Source organism: Nerophis lumbriciformis, linkage group LG07 (assembly GCF_033978685.3).
Source record: "Nerophis lumbriciformis linkage group LG07, RoL_Nlum_v2.1, whole genome shotgun sequence".
Classification (NCBI taxonomy): domain Eukaryota; kingdom Metazoa; phylum Chordata; class Actinopteri; order Syngnathiformes; family Syngnathidae; genus Nerophis; species Nerophis lumbriciformis.
In genome coordinates, this window is record NC_084554.2 from 7,858,873 (window position 1) to 7,871,785 (window position 12,913).

The following is a 12,913-nucleotide window of genomic DNA, read 5'->3' on the forward strand; positions in this document are numbered from 1 at the left end:
ACCTCCATCCACACCTTCTCTCCATCTTTACCTCCATTCACACCTTCTCTCCATCTTTACCTCCATCCACACCTTCTCTCTATCTTTACCTCCATCCACACCTTCTCTCCATCTTTACCTCCATCCACACCTTCTCTCCATCTTTACCTCCATTCACACCTTCTCTCCATCTTTACCTCCATCCACACCTTCTCTCTATCTTTACCTCCATCCACACTTTCTCTCCATCTTTACCTCCATTCACACCTTCCCTCTATCTTTACCTCCATCCACACCTTCTCTCCATCTTTATCTCCATCCACACTTTCTCTTCATCTTTACCTCCATCCACCCCTCTTCTCAATCTTTACCTCCATCCACACCTTCTCTCCATCTTTACCTCCATCCACACCTTCTCTCCATCTTTAATTCCATCCACACATTCTCTCCATCTTTATCTCCATCCACATCTTCTCTCCATCTTTACTTCCATCAACACCTTCTCTCCCTTTATACCTCCATCCACATCGTCTCTCCATCTTTACCTCCGTCCACACCTTTTCTCCATCTTTACTTCCATCCACCCCTCTTCTCCATCTTTACCTCCATCCACACCTTCTCTCATCTTTACCTCCATCCACACCTTCTCTCTATCTTTACCTCCATCCACTCCTTCTCTCCATCTTTACCTCCATCGACACCTTCCCTCCATCTTTACCTCCATCCACACCTTCTCTCCATTTTTACCTCCATCCACACCTTCTCTCCATCTTAACCTCCATCCACACCTTCTCTCCATCTTTACCTCCACCCACACCTTCTCTCCATCTTTACCTCCATCCACACCTTCTCCCCATCTTTACCTCCATTCACACCTTCTCTCCATCTTTACCTCCATCCACACCTTCTCTCTATCTTTACCTCCATTCACACGTTCCCTCTATCTTTACCTCCATCCACAACTTCTTTCCATCTTTACCTCCATCCACACCTTCTCTCCTTCTTTACCTCCATCCACCCCTCCTTTCCATCTTTACCTCCATCCACACCCTCTCTCCATCTTTACCTCCATCCACACCTTCTCTCATCTTTACCTCCATCCACACCTTCTCTCCATCTTAACCTCCGTTCTCATCTTCTCTCCATCTTTACCTCCATCCACACCTTCTCTCCATCTTTACTTCCATCCACACTTTCTCTCTATCTTAACCTCTGTTCTCATCTTCTCTCCATCTTTACCTCCATCCACACCTTCTCTTCATCTTTACCTCCATCCACACCTTCTTTCTCTCTTAACCTCCGTTCTCACCTTCTCTCCATCTTTACCTCCATCCACACCTTCTCTCCATCTTTACCTCCATCCACACCGTCTTTCCATCTTTACCTCCATCCACACCTTCTCTCCATCTTTACCTCCATCCACACCTTCTCTCTATCTTTACCTCCATCCACACTTTCTCTCCATCTTTACCTCCATTCACACCTTCCCTCTATCTTTACCTCCATCCACACCTTCTCTCCTTCTTTACCTCCATCCACCCCTCCTTTCCATCTTTACCTCCATCCACACCTTCTCTCCATCTTTACCTCCATTCACACCTTCTCTCCATCTTTACCTCCATCCACACCTTCTCTCTATCTTTACCTCCATTCACACGTTCCCTCTATCTTTACCTCCATCCACAACTTCTTTCCATCTTTACCTCCATCCACACCTTCTCTCCTTCTTTACCTCCATCCACCCCTCCTTTCCATCTTTACCTCCATCCACACCCTCTCTCCATCTTTACCTCCATCCACACCTTCTCTCCATCTTTACTTCCATCCACACTTTCTCTCTATCTTAACCTCTGTTCTCATCTTCTCTCCATCTTTACCTCCATCCACACCTTCTCTCCATCTTTACCTCCATCCACACCTTCTCTCCATCTTTACCTCCATCCACACCTTCTCTTCATCTTTACCTCCATCCACACCTTCTTTCTATCTTAACCTCCGTTCTCATCTTCTCTCCATCTTTACCTCCATCTACACCTTCTCTCCATCTTTACCTCCATTCACACCTTCTCTCCATCTTTACCTCCATCCACCCCTCCTCTCCATCTTTACCTCCATCCACCCCTCCTCTCCATCTTTACCTCCATCCACCCCTCCTCTCCATCTTTACTTCCATCCACACCGTCTTTCCATCTTTACCTCCATCCACACCTTCTCTCCATCTTTACCTCCATTCACACCTTCTCTCCATCTTTACCTCCATCCACACCTTCTCTCTATCTTTACCTCCATCCACACCTTCTCTCCATCTTTACCTCCATCCACACCTTCTCTCCATCTTTACCTCCATTCACACCTTTTCTCCATCTTTACCTCCATCCACACCTTCTCTCTATCTTTACCTCCATCCACACTTTCTCTCCATCTTTACCTCCATTCACACCTTCCCTCTATCTTTACCTCCATCCACACCTTCTCCCCACGTTGTCTTCTGTTCACACGTGACATCACTTCCTGTGCAGAGCTTCCAGAGGTGTTCCTCCTCCAGAAGACGCCATCCTCTCCAGTCACCTGCATGGCGACAGGTTTCTACCCCGACTTTGCCGACCTGTTTTGGAGGAAAGACGGCGAGCAGATCTTCGAGGACGTGGAGCACGGAGAGCTGCTCCCCAACCACGACGGAACCTTCCAGATGTCGGTGGAGCTGAAAGTGGAGGTGACGGCCGAGGTGGAGGGCAAGTACGAATGTGTGTTCCAGCTGTCTGGCGTCAAGGAGGACCTGGTCACCAAGCTGGAGAGAAGAAGCATCCTGAGCAACGCAAGCCATGAAGGTGAGAAAGACACATTTAGTTGGAGATGTTTCCCATCACAAGTCCACCTGTCACCATTATTGATCCATGTCACCATGACAACGCTTGACGTCTGCATGCAAAGTAGTCATGAAGGTTTCCTCTTCATGCTTTGTCACTCCACTTGTGCTTTTTTGCTCTCCACAGACAACTGGAGCGTCGCCCTCGCTGCCACGGCGGCGGTCGTCGCTGTGGCGGCCGTCCTGGCGGCCATCATCATCGTCATGGTCAGGCGTCACAGAAACAGACAAGGTGAGGGACACCAATGTCCTCCGTCTTCTTCTTCTTCTTCTTCTTCTTCTCGGTCCAGGCCGTGAGTTGATGCTTTCATCCGGGCTGCATGTTTTAGTTGCCTTCCAGCCAAACACTCAAAGATCCACAGAGACAGAGCGCACACTCTCACATAGAAACACGTGAGGAAAAAGTCCATTTCACCTTGTTTCACTTTCATTTCAGCCCAGTACGATCCAGCTCGTAAGTAAAACATCTTTTCTTTGAGCCGCAAGAAACAAAGCCGCGGTGAAGCGTCACTCACATGGAGGTCTGATGTGGACCTTTGTTACAAGTTTAGCCTGAAAATCCCAACTTGAGCTGACTCCTTCACAATAAAAGACCCTCCTGTGAGCACACGCAATACAAAGTGTGGCATATCTCACGTTTGACATGAGTCCTCATGATGAGGATCAGCCAAATGAGACCTCAAGTGTGCTGACTCATCAAGAAGGTATCCTAGTCAGGAAGTAGAAGAGCAGCACTCTGCTTCTTCATGTTTCCAAGTCACACCTCAAAGATCTGATGTGAGTGACGAGGCACCTTCTGGATGTTCTTCCTTCACCGTTTGCGTTTGTCCCGCAGCTCGCCACAGCGGCGTGGAGCTCTCCGAGAAGGTGGCGGCTGAAGGCTGAGTAAGTCTGCACCTCCAAATGTTCTTGTGTGAAGATTTTGTTCAACTTGCTTCTGTTGGGAATGTGCTGAGTCATCTTCTTCCTCCAGGATGCTTTGTGCACTGGAACACAGAGAGATGTCTCCATCGCTGAGGGACGTCATGGAGATGTGCTTTGTTCTTCATCCCACTGCTCCTCACGCTATTCCATCTATTCTTCTTTGGCCGTTAAAATACTTTCAACATCAAACGTTGGTGGCTAGAAAATCATTCGGGGCTCACGTTTCATGGCCTTGACATCATGACGAGGATTTCTTCTTTCTTTGAATGGCCGCTGCTTATGATCAATATCACATTGTGTCACATCTCTGTCAATAAATCCGTTTGTTCTCCACTCGCCTCGCACTGCTTTCTTGGCGACCAGGAAGGCTCTCGCTCATAACAATGGTAGAAATAGCTCATTTTTATTTATCTTGTATTTTTTCATTCAACACTTAAATCCCTAGATCAGTTTCAGGTTTATCCGTCCATATCATATTCTTTTTTTAATTTTTGATGCCCTTTTTGTCAAAACCCTGTTTTGTTATGGCAAAACCACTAAATAATAATTTTTACTAAACGTAATTGCAATCTTAAATAGGTCAATAATTCATAAAAATGTTAAAAATGTATTTATTTTTTTACTTTCAACACTTAAGTCTCTCGATAAACTTCAGATCCATCCCTCGTTTCTGTGACGACCTGTCACGTCAGGTGTCACATGGTCTGCTTGCGTTTGTGTTTATCTCCTAGTCAGCGCTCTTATTTTGGTCCCACTTCCTGTTTGTCTCCCTAAGCGCTTTTCCTTCCTCACCTGTCGCTGATTGGCAGCCTGGCCACACCTGGTCATGGGGTGAGGGTGATGGGTCAAATGCAGAGGATAATCTCACCACACCTAGTGTGTGTGTGACAATCATTGCTACTTTAACTTGAACTAACCAGCTGGCTTCTATTTATGCCTGCCTCGCCTTCCAGTCAGGGCTCAAGGATTGTTTTGTTAAAGGTTACTCTGGTTTGCTGTATGCTGCTTATGCTTCTGTGCACTTCCCTGCTGCACCTCCTTGTGCTCCCTGTGGGAATTCAAAGACTCTCACCTGCACGTCGTCCTCCTGTCTCCTGCATCTTGGGGTCACAACTAGAGCAGCCATGCGAGTACGTGACAGCTTCTTCATTTTTGTTTTTGTTTTTGCCCTTTTAGTCAAAAACCTTTTGTTTTTAGGGCAAACACAAAATATCCAATATTTTCCCAGAAAAATATTTTGAAGTCAAATGTTTGAAGTGACGTACACTGTAAAAACTCTTTCAGTGGTATTGTCCTTTTTACTTTATTTTTAAAAGTATATTTATTCCAATAAATCAATTTATTTATATATATAAAAGTGTGAATATTTTCGTAACTTATTTTTTATGTGATAAAATTAATTTTATTGGACTTCCAACATAAATTGATTTAGCAAAACTCAGTTCTAAGGTTTATATCAGACCTAAAACGTCAGGACCCGCCCACCTGCATGCAGCTGTGGAAGAACAAGCCCAGACACGTTTCTTCACGGAGCCCAAGGAAAACACTTGACAGAACTCATGTAAGTAACAATTTATATTGTTAAAAGTCAGTGTTTGCCAGGATTGAAATGTATACATTTTCAAAAGCATGTTTCAACGTTATATTTAGTTTGCTACCTTTCCCGCCGACCGCCATTTCGAATGTGCTCTTACCTCCAACAGCTCATTAACTTCAACCAAACATTGTTTATAGCTGTGCAGTTTATAGTTAGCGTTTTCTTTGCGTGGTAGTTTAATATTTTATTCTTCAGTTTATAAGCAGCCACATTAAAGTAGGGCTGCAACAACTAATCGATGTTTTAAATAGTTGGCGATTAATTAGTCATCGATTCTTTGGAACTATGCTATGCGCATGCGCGGAGGCTAATTTTTTTTATTTTTTTTTGTTTCATAAACCTTTATTTATAAACAGCAACATTTACAAACAGCTGAGAAACAATAATCAAAATAAGTACAAAACAGCGCTGAGGCTACGTCTCATGAGGTGGAGGTAAGCCAGCCAATGATGTGTCATGTGCAGCTCACGTGACGACGCCGTCTCCTTTGCTGGAACATTCGAAAATGGCGCAGGAAAACAGTACGGATAGTTCAGCGGAGAAACATCTTGAGGTTATTGCTTCGATGGAGAAAAGTGTACGACCTAAGTCGTCAAAAGTGTGGGAACACTTCACTTTAAAGACTTCAAAGAAGAGCGTTTCCTGCAAATTGGCACGGAAGTACAACATTGCTTCAGGAGCAGCTGAAAAGGAAACATGTTGGAGCCATGGATGAAGGGAAGAACTCACGCTACGTAACTTTTTAAGTCCATAGTGGCAACAAGCATTCATGAGTTCAGCTTTTTTGTGAGTAACGTTAACGTTATGCCTTTGTTGTAACGCGGGGCTGATAATGTGTCTCCGGCACATTTGACTCCGTTTTGAGAGAGAAAACGCAAGGTTAGCAATTTGGAAATAAACGTAACGGCCAGAAATATCTCAGGTTGGTTTCATAATGGATCAATGTAAAGCTATATAAATATATTTAGATTTGAGTGACGCTTTAGTACAGACCTGGGCATTCTGCGGCCCGCGGGCCACATCCGGCCCTTTGTAAGTCCCTGTCCGGCCCGCGTGAGGCCAATCATAAATTACAAAAATAAATTTAAAAAAGTATCTATCTCGAGTGTGCAATACGACGGTGCTGCTTTTGTTTTGAAAAGCGTTATTTGTATTACTTCCGTGCGGACGTATGCGCGTGTGTGATTGTGAGTGAATGTGAACAGCGGCAATCCCAAATTACAAAATAAATTTAAAAAAAACATCTATGTCGTGCGTGCAATGCAACTGTGCTGCTTTTATTTTGACGCTAAAAAAAGAAAAGTTGATGACGAATGGCGTGTTTTCAACAAGACATGGACTGCCAAGTATTTCTTCACAGAAATGAAAGGTAAAGCCGTGTGCTTAATTTGTGGTACACATGTTGCTGTGTTTAAAGAATATATTGTAACGACCTGCTGAAGTTGATGTTGTGTTCTTGAGTTGCGGAAATGAGGAGTGAGGATAGACGTGCGTGTGGAAGGAACGAGATAAGTTGAGCTGTGTTAGTATAGGTTGCTCAATAAAAGTTTAAAAAGAGCGTCAGACTTGGTGTGCACTTCTTCTGGACGCTACAATTGGTGTCAGAAGTAAAACTTGTGTGCTCAGCCTGCTACGTCATCGGGAGGTACGTGCCACGATGTTCCCTGGCGACTTTGTCAAGATTGAACGGGAGGGGATGTCTGCGACGAGCTCACGTCCGGGATTCACACAAAGAGAGAGAGAGAGGGTGGAAGGAGAGAGGCAGCGTCGACAGGTGCAGTGCACGCTGCTTGGCATGGGGGGATTCCGCCCTCAATGAAGACTCCCAGGTTTGATAGCAAGGCGAACTGGGAGGCATTTCATCCCACTTCTGACACCAATTGTAGCGTCCAGAAGAAGTGCACACCAAGTCTGACGCTCTTTTTAAACTTTTATTGAGCAACCTATACTAACACAGCTCAACTTATCTCGTTCTTTCCACACGCACGTCCATTCTCACTCATCATTTCCACAACAGCAACGCTTCCTCCTTCATCAATCACCTTACAGGTGTGATACGTTCACAACAAAGAGGATGCAGGATAAAGTGACAGAAATTGACATTTTTGCATTGTAATATACACCAGGAAGTGTTGTGTAAGAAAGTGTTAAAAATAAAACCATCAAAAGCCATCTGCTTTTGTATAAAGATAAGTTAGGTTAAATAAAAATATTATATTGTTATTTATTTTACAGTATATCAATAATAATTAGAGCAAAATTTAATTGAAATATTGTCGGTGTGGCCCTCCAGCAGTGCTCGGGTTGCTCATGCGGCCCCCGGTAAAAATTAATTGCCCACCCCTGCTTTAGTATAACTAAACGTTATGAAGGTGCTGGAATATTTCATGCTATTATTCAGAGGCAGCCTAAAATGAATCCTTTATTATTCACAACAGAAACGTGTACAATATTTGATTCAGTTCTGATCTGATGAGTTACATTTCTGTGTTATTATTGCTGTATGCTGCACCCCCAATGTCCAGAACATGGTGCCAGTATGCTGGTTTGTTTCAATAAAATACCGGAAAGGATAGAAATGTAGTTTGTCTCTTTTATCCGAATATTAATCGAAGTAATAATCGACAGATTAATCGATTATCAAATGAATTGTTAGTTGCAGCTGTCACGCCAAATTTATTCCCCCTACAAAAACCTTAACTCCTGGGGTCATTTCCTCTTACGTCATTTCCTCTTACTTACGTCATTTCCTCTTGCGTCATTGACAGCGATCGATAGAATCCAAATCTCCTGAAAATGGTGGTGTCACTGAATGACATTTGTCTTTATCTTTCACAGGGGACTTATGTCAAACACCAGCAGGCTTAGAAAAATTCCAGGCGGAGTGTTAGGGCCGCTGCTGGGAACTTCTGTCTTCGTGGTAACGTGCAAAAAATATTAATTGATATATAATACTGTTAAATGTCTGTACTTTAACAATGTTTGGAACAAAACATTTGTAAACAATAAAAAATCATTTTACATTGCAGTTTTTTGCCTCATTTTAAAGTCTTGAAGAAATACCCAAGGTTTTTCTTTATTTTTATGTTCTTACTCTAAATATTGTCGTTTGTCTGACCACGGGTCATCTGACTTCACTGAGGTACATATGTGCAGTGCTATTTACATTATGGACAAACAATTGGGCATATACTTATTATTAGGCAGCTTCAATTATACCTCAACTGATAATTGGCTCATTACGGAAAGTGACTTGACACGGAGGGCAAAGTTTATAATTGTAGAGAATTCAAAGTCATGTCAGGGTTATTATCGGGGTTGTTGGCAATTATTTTTATTATTTGCTAAAAACTGCTCCTACTCACGTCTCAATACTGGGCTACCACGGACCAGCCGCATACAGTAAAGGTATGTTCTTACTCGAAGTTAGAGTGAATCTCAGTAAATCGTGTTTGCCAACAATATCAACCTAAAACCCATCCGTCTGAAAGAAAAATTAACCCTGAAGTAGTGTTGACCCGTGGAAAACGAATCAAAAATTAATTCTCCGTCAAATGTGCAGTCAGGAATACCCTCAAGTTAATTTGTCCGATTAATACAGACGTTTTGTTAACGCTATATTATAAAAAACAAGTATCCTCCCAGCGACGGGCAGTCAAAGCCGAAGTGTCATCGATCGCTGTCAATGACGTAAGAGGAAATGACCCCGGAAGTAAATGGGGGGGAAGGTTTTTGTAGGGGGAAAAAAATTTAGCGTGACACAGCCCTACATTAAAGCTGCTTCACTAGCTTCCATTAAAAGTTGCTAGCAGCTAGCTAGGTACACTTGACAGAGCTATCTGACGCCCCCTCAGACCTGCTGTCCATGCACACTCCTACACACAGTACTCTTGTAAGAATAACACTCATTGTGTGAGTCTCAATCTCAACATTTTCCCCCCCAAAAATCTCACCAGTAGTCACCATTTAAAGGGTGATTTTTCAAATTTTTCTTCCGTGGGGGCATGCCCCCGGACCCCCCTACTGTTGTTAGGTTACCAACTTAGACCACTGCGGCTACAGAAAAATCTAGAGGAAACACTGCAATTGAGTATATTAGGGTGTAAAAAAAACAGATATAAAGGGCTCTCATCAGGCTTATATATCCAAGAGGTTAGACATGAACCATAACTTGTCTTTTTTTCCTCTCTCTCTACAATGACAGATGGGATGGACCTGTAAATTGTGCAGCACTGTTGTACCAACCAAGAGTTATTTTTCAAAGCATTACAGACTGCACCATGGGACCTTTGGACACAGCCATGCCTTGCCTTGCATTCATGTAGGTTGCCCATGCTCTTTTAAATGCTGGACTTCCTTTCGCTCTCATCTGTCAAGATACCACCCAGAAGTCAAATTCCTCAACTCACCTCAAGTAAGTCCTTCATTCACCTGCCCCCTGTGTAAAAGGACTGTGCCAGGAGCACCAATGATATGATGGCCAGAACGTATACAATTGGAGACGACAGGAAGTGGTTGCCAAGTCTCCTGGGGTGGCAGAATTTAAGGAAAGATGGCCTGCCCTCTTCGAACCATTCCAGGTAAATGATTTATCATTCTATTTTTCCTGACCAAGTTTCCATTGTGACTTGGACATGACATACTAGACTCACTTTTTGCCTGAAAATGTATACTAAAACCCTTAATATCAGTAACGGTCAACATTTGCTGTCTTATAGATTAAAGGGGAACATTATCACCAGACCTATGTAAGCGTCAATATATACCTTGATGTTGCAGAAAAAAGACCATATATTTTTTTAACCGATTTCCGAACTCTAAATGGGTGAATTTTGGCGAATTAAACGCCTTTCTATTATTCGCTTTTGGAGCGATGACGTCACGACGTGATGTCACATCGGGAAGAAATCCGCCATTTTCTCAAACACCGAGTCAAATCAGCTCTGTTATTTTCCGTTTTTTCGACTGTTTTCCGTACCTTGGAGACATCATGCCTCGTCGGTGTGTTGTCGGAGGGTGTAACAACACCAACAGGGACGGATTCAAGTTGCACCAGTGGCCCAAAGATGCGAAAGTGGCAAGAAATTGGACGTTTGTTCCGCACACTTTACCGACGAAAGCTATGCTACGACAGAGATGGCAAGAATGTGTGGATATCCTGCGACACTCAAAGCAGATGCATTTCCAACGATAAAGTCAAAGAAATCTGCCGCCAGACCCCCATTGAATCTGCCGGAGTGTGTGAGCAATTCAGGGACAAAGGGCCTCGGTAGCACGGCAAGCAATGGCGGCAGTTTGTTCCCGCAGACGAGCGAGCTAAACCCCCTGGATGTCTTGGCTCACACCGTCCCTTATGCCACCGAAGATGATCAAGAGAAGAATATCGACCCTAGCTTCCCTGGCCTGCTGACATCAACTCCAACACTGAACAGATCTGCTTTCAGGAAAATAGCGCGGATGAGGGTATGTCTACAGAATATATTAATTGATGAAAAATGGGCTGTCTTCACTCTCAAAGTGCATGTTGTTGCCAAATGTATTTCATATGCTGTAAACCTAGTTCATAGTTGTTAGTTTCCTTTAATGCCAAACAAACACATAGCAATCGTTGGTTAGAAGGCGATCGCCGAATTCGTCCTCGCTTTTTCCCGTGTCGCTGGCTGTCGTGTCGTTTTCGTCGTTTTCGCTTGAATACGGTTCAAACCGATATGGCTCAATAGCTTCAGTTTCTTCTTCAATTTCGTTTTCGCTACCTGCCTCCACACTACAACCATCCGTTTCAATACATGCGTAATCTGTTGAATCGCTTAAGCCGCTGAAATCCGAGTCTGAATCCGAGCTTGCTGTTCTTTCCGCCATGTTTGTTTGTGTTGGCATCACTATGTGACGTCACAGGAAAATGGACGGGTGTATATAACGATGGTTAAAATCAGGCACTTTGAAGCTTTTTTTAGGGATATTGCGTGATGGGTAAAATTTTGAAAAAAACTTCGAAAAATAAAATAAGCCACCGGGAACTGATTTTTAATGGTTTTAACCCTTCTGAAATTGTGATAATGTTCCCCTTTAATGAAGAGTTCTGAAGGTGCACAGCTGTTCCACTGGAATCAACATTTATGTCCCAACTGGACAGGTACACTCCAAAACTCCTGGAGCTCTTCAGTGCAAAAGGAGGAGTGACTGGTCAGCGCATCAAGAACTTGTTGATGGAACTGATACAGGTGGGTTCAAAGTGGTTTAAAAGTTTAAAACTGAATCATGCTCTAATAACGGTATCACAGATTTGGAGTAAAATTGCCAACAGAATTCATTTATTTATTCTTCTTCTATTAACTCTAGGACCCAAGTGCCTCTGCAGTGATGAAGAGAGATGTGACTCTGAGATGCCACGGAGACTACATGGGAGAGAGTGGACAGGAGCTAATCTCTGACTACTGTGTAAGTATTGTTTAAAAGCAGGTTTGGATCAGTCTGATGTACAAGCTTAAATTGGGTTTACTTTTATGTGAACTGACTGAACCAGCAGTTGTCAGGTGGAGGTCCAGCATGCAGCTAGTTGGCAGGAGCCCCAGGATAGCCAATTAGCATAGCACCACAGAGTGATGCCTTTCTGTCTTGTTTCTGTTTGCCCTAAAAAAAACAATGCAAACAAAAAATACTCCCCTTAAACAAGCATTAAAACATTTACTATATATATATATATATATATATATATATATACATATTACTGTTTGTTTGTTTTAATTTCTGGTGGTTCTACTCAGGTTTTTTAATATGCAAATTAGAAATGCCAATAAAAAACATGTGGCTGGAAATGCATCTATTGTACCAAGTTTAATGTACAAGATCTCAAATTAGAATTCAAAAGTTTTCAAAATGGTCTTCACAAAAGTAATCTATCTGAATTAAATCACACAACTTATAATAAATATAAAATTAGATGTTTTTTTTTTTTTAATTACTGTTTTTGTATCTCAAAGGGAAGTGCAGAGACCACTGTTCATGAGGACCTGGAAATGAAGAATATGAGCATCTACATCTGTCGTGAGCCAAATGCAGTAGGAATCATCATTGAGGGAGTACCAGTCCTTACTCATCTTGGAAACCTGGCCAAAGCCTGCTGCCTACCTCTGGGGTTGACGTATGCACTTAATCTTGAGTATCCATCCAAACTTTCCAAAACATTTGAGGTGTTTCAAAGACTTTTTGTGGGACTCGACACACTGCGCCCAAAACCAACCCCCAAATTCATGACTCTCAAAAACAAGCTTCTAGCTTAGGCAGTGAGCCATGACTGTCAGCTTGCACTTTTGAACAGCTATTTTCTTGTCTGTTCAAAATCATTATACATTGTTCATTGAGTGGAATTCTTCAGAATGTTGTAACGGTTTGTCCTCTTCAGGTTTTATACAAAGCTCCAGGTCATCATTTCTGGTGTGTAAATGAAGTTGTTTTATGTTTTATACACACTAAATTGCCCCACTGTGAAGCTCCAGCTGGTCAGAAGGAGGGATCTGTGAGTTGTTTAAGTTCAAATGTTTCAAAAT

At 42.8% G+C, this 12,913-nt stretch overlaps 1 protein-coding gene across 1 annotated transcript in view; it reads left to right on the top strand.

Annotated features, from left to right (window-relative positions):
- The window catches only part of LOC133609135 (major histocompatibility complex class I-related gene protein-like), a 31,246-nt gene extending 27,516 nt beyond the window's left edge, over window positions 1-3,730 (top strand). Inside the window, exons 3-6 of the mRNA XM_072913593.1 lie at window positions 2,499-2,807; window positions 2,973-3,046; window positions 3,282-3,285; window positions 3,681-3,730. Coding sequence (XP_072769694.1) covers window positions 2,499-2,807; window positions 2,973-3,046; window positions 3,282-3,285; window positions 3,681-3,730 — 437 coding nt within the window. The remainder of the gene's footprint in view (window positions 1-2,498; window positions 2,808-2,972; window positions 3,047-3,281; window positions 3,286-3,680) is intronic.
- Window positions 3,731-12,913: the final 9,183 nt, after the last annotated feature.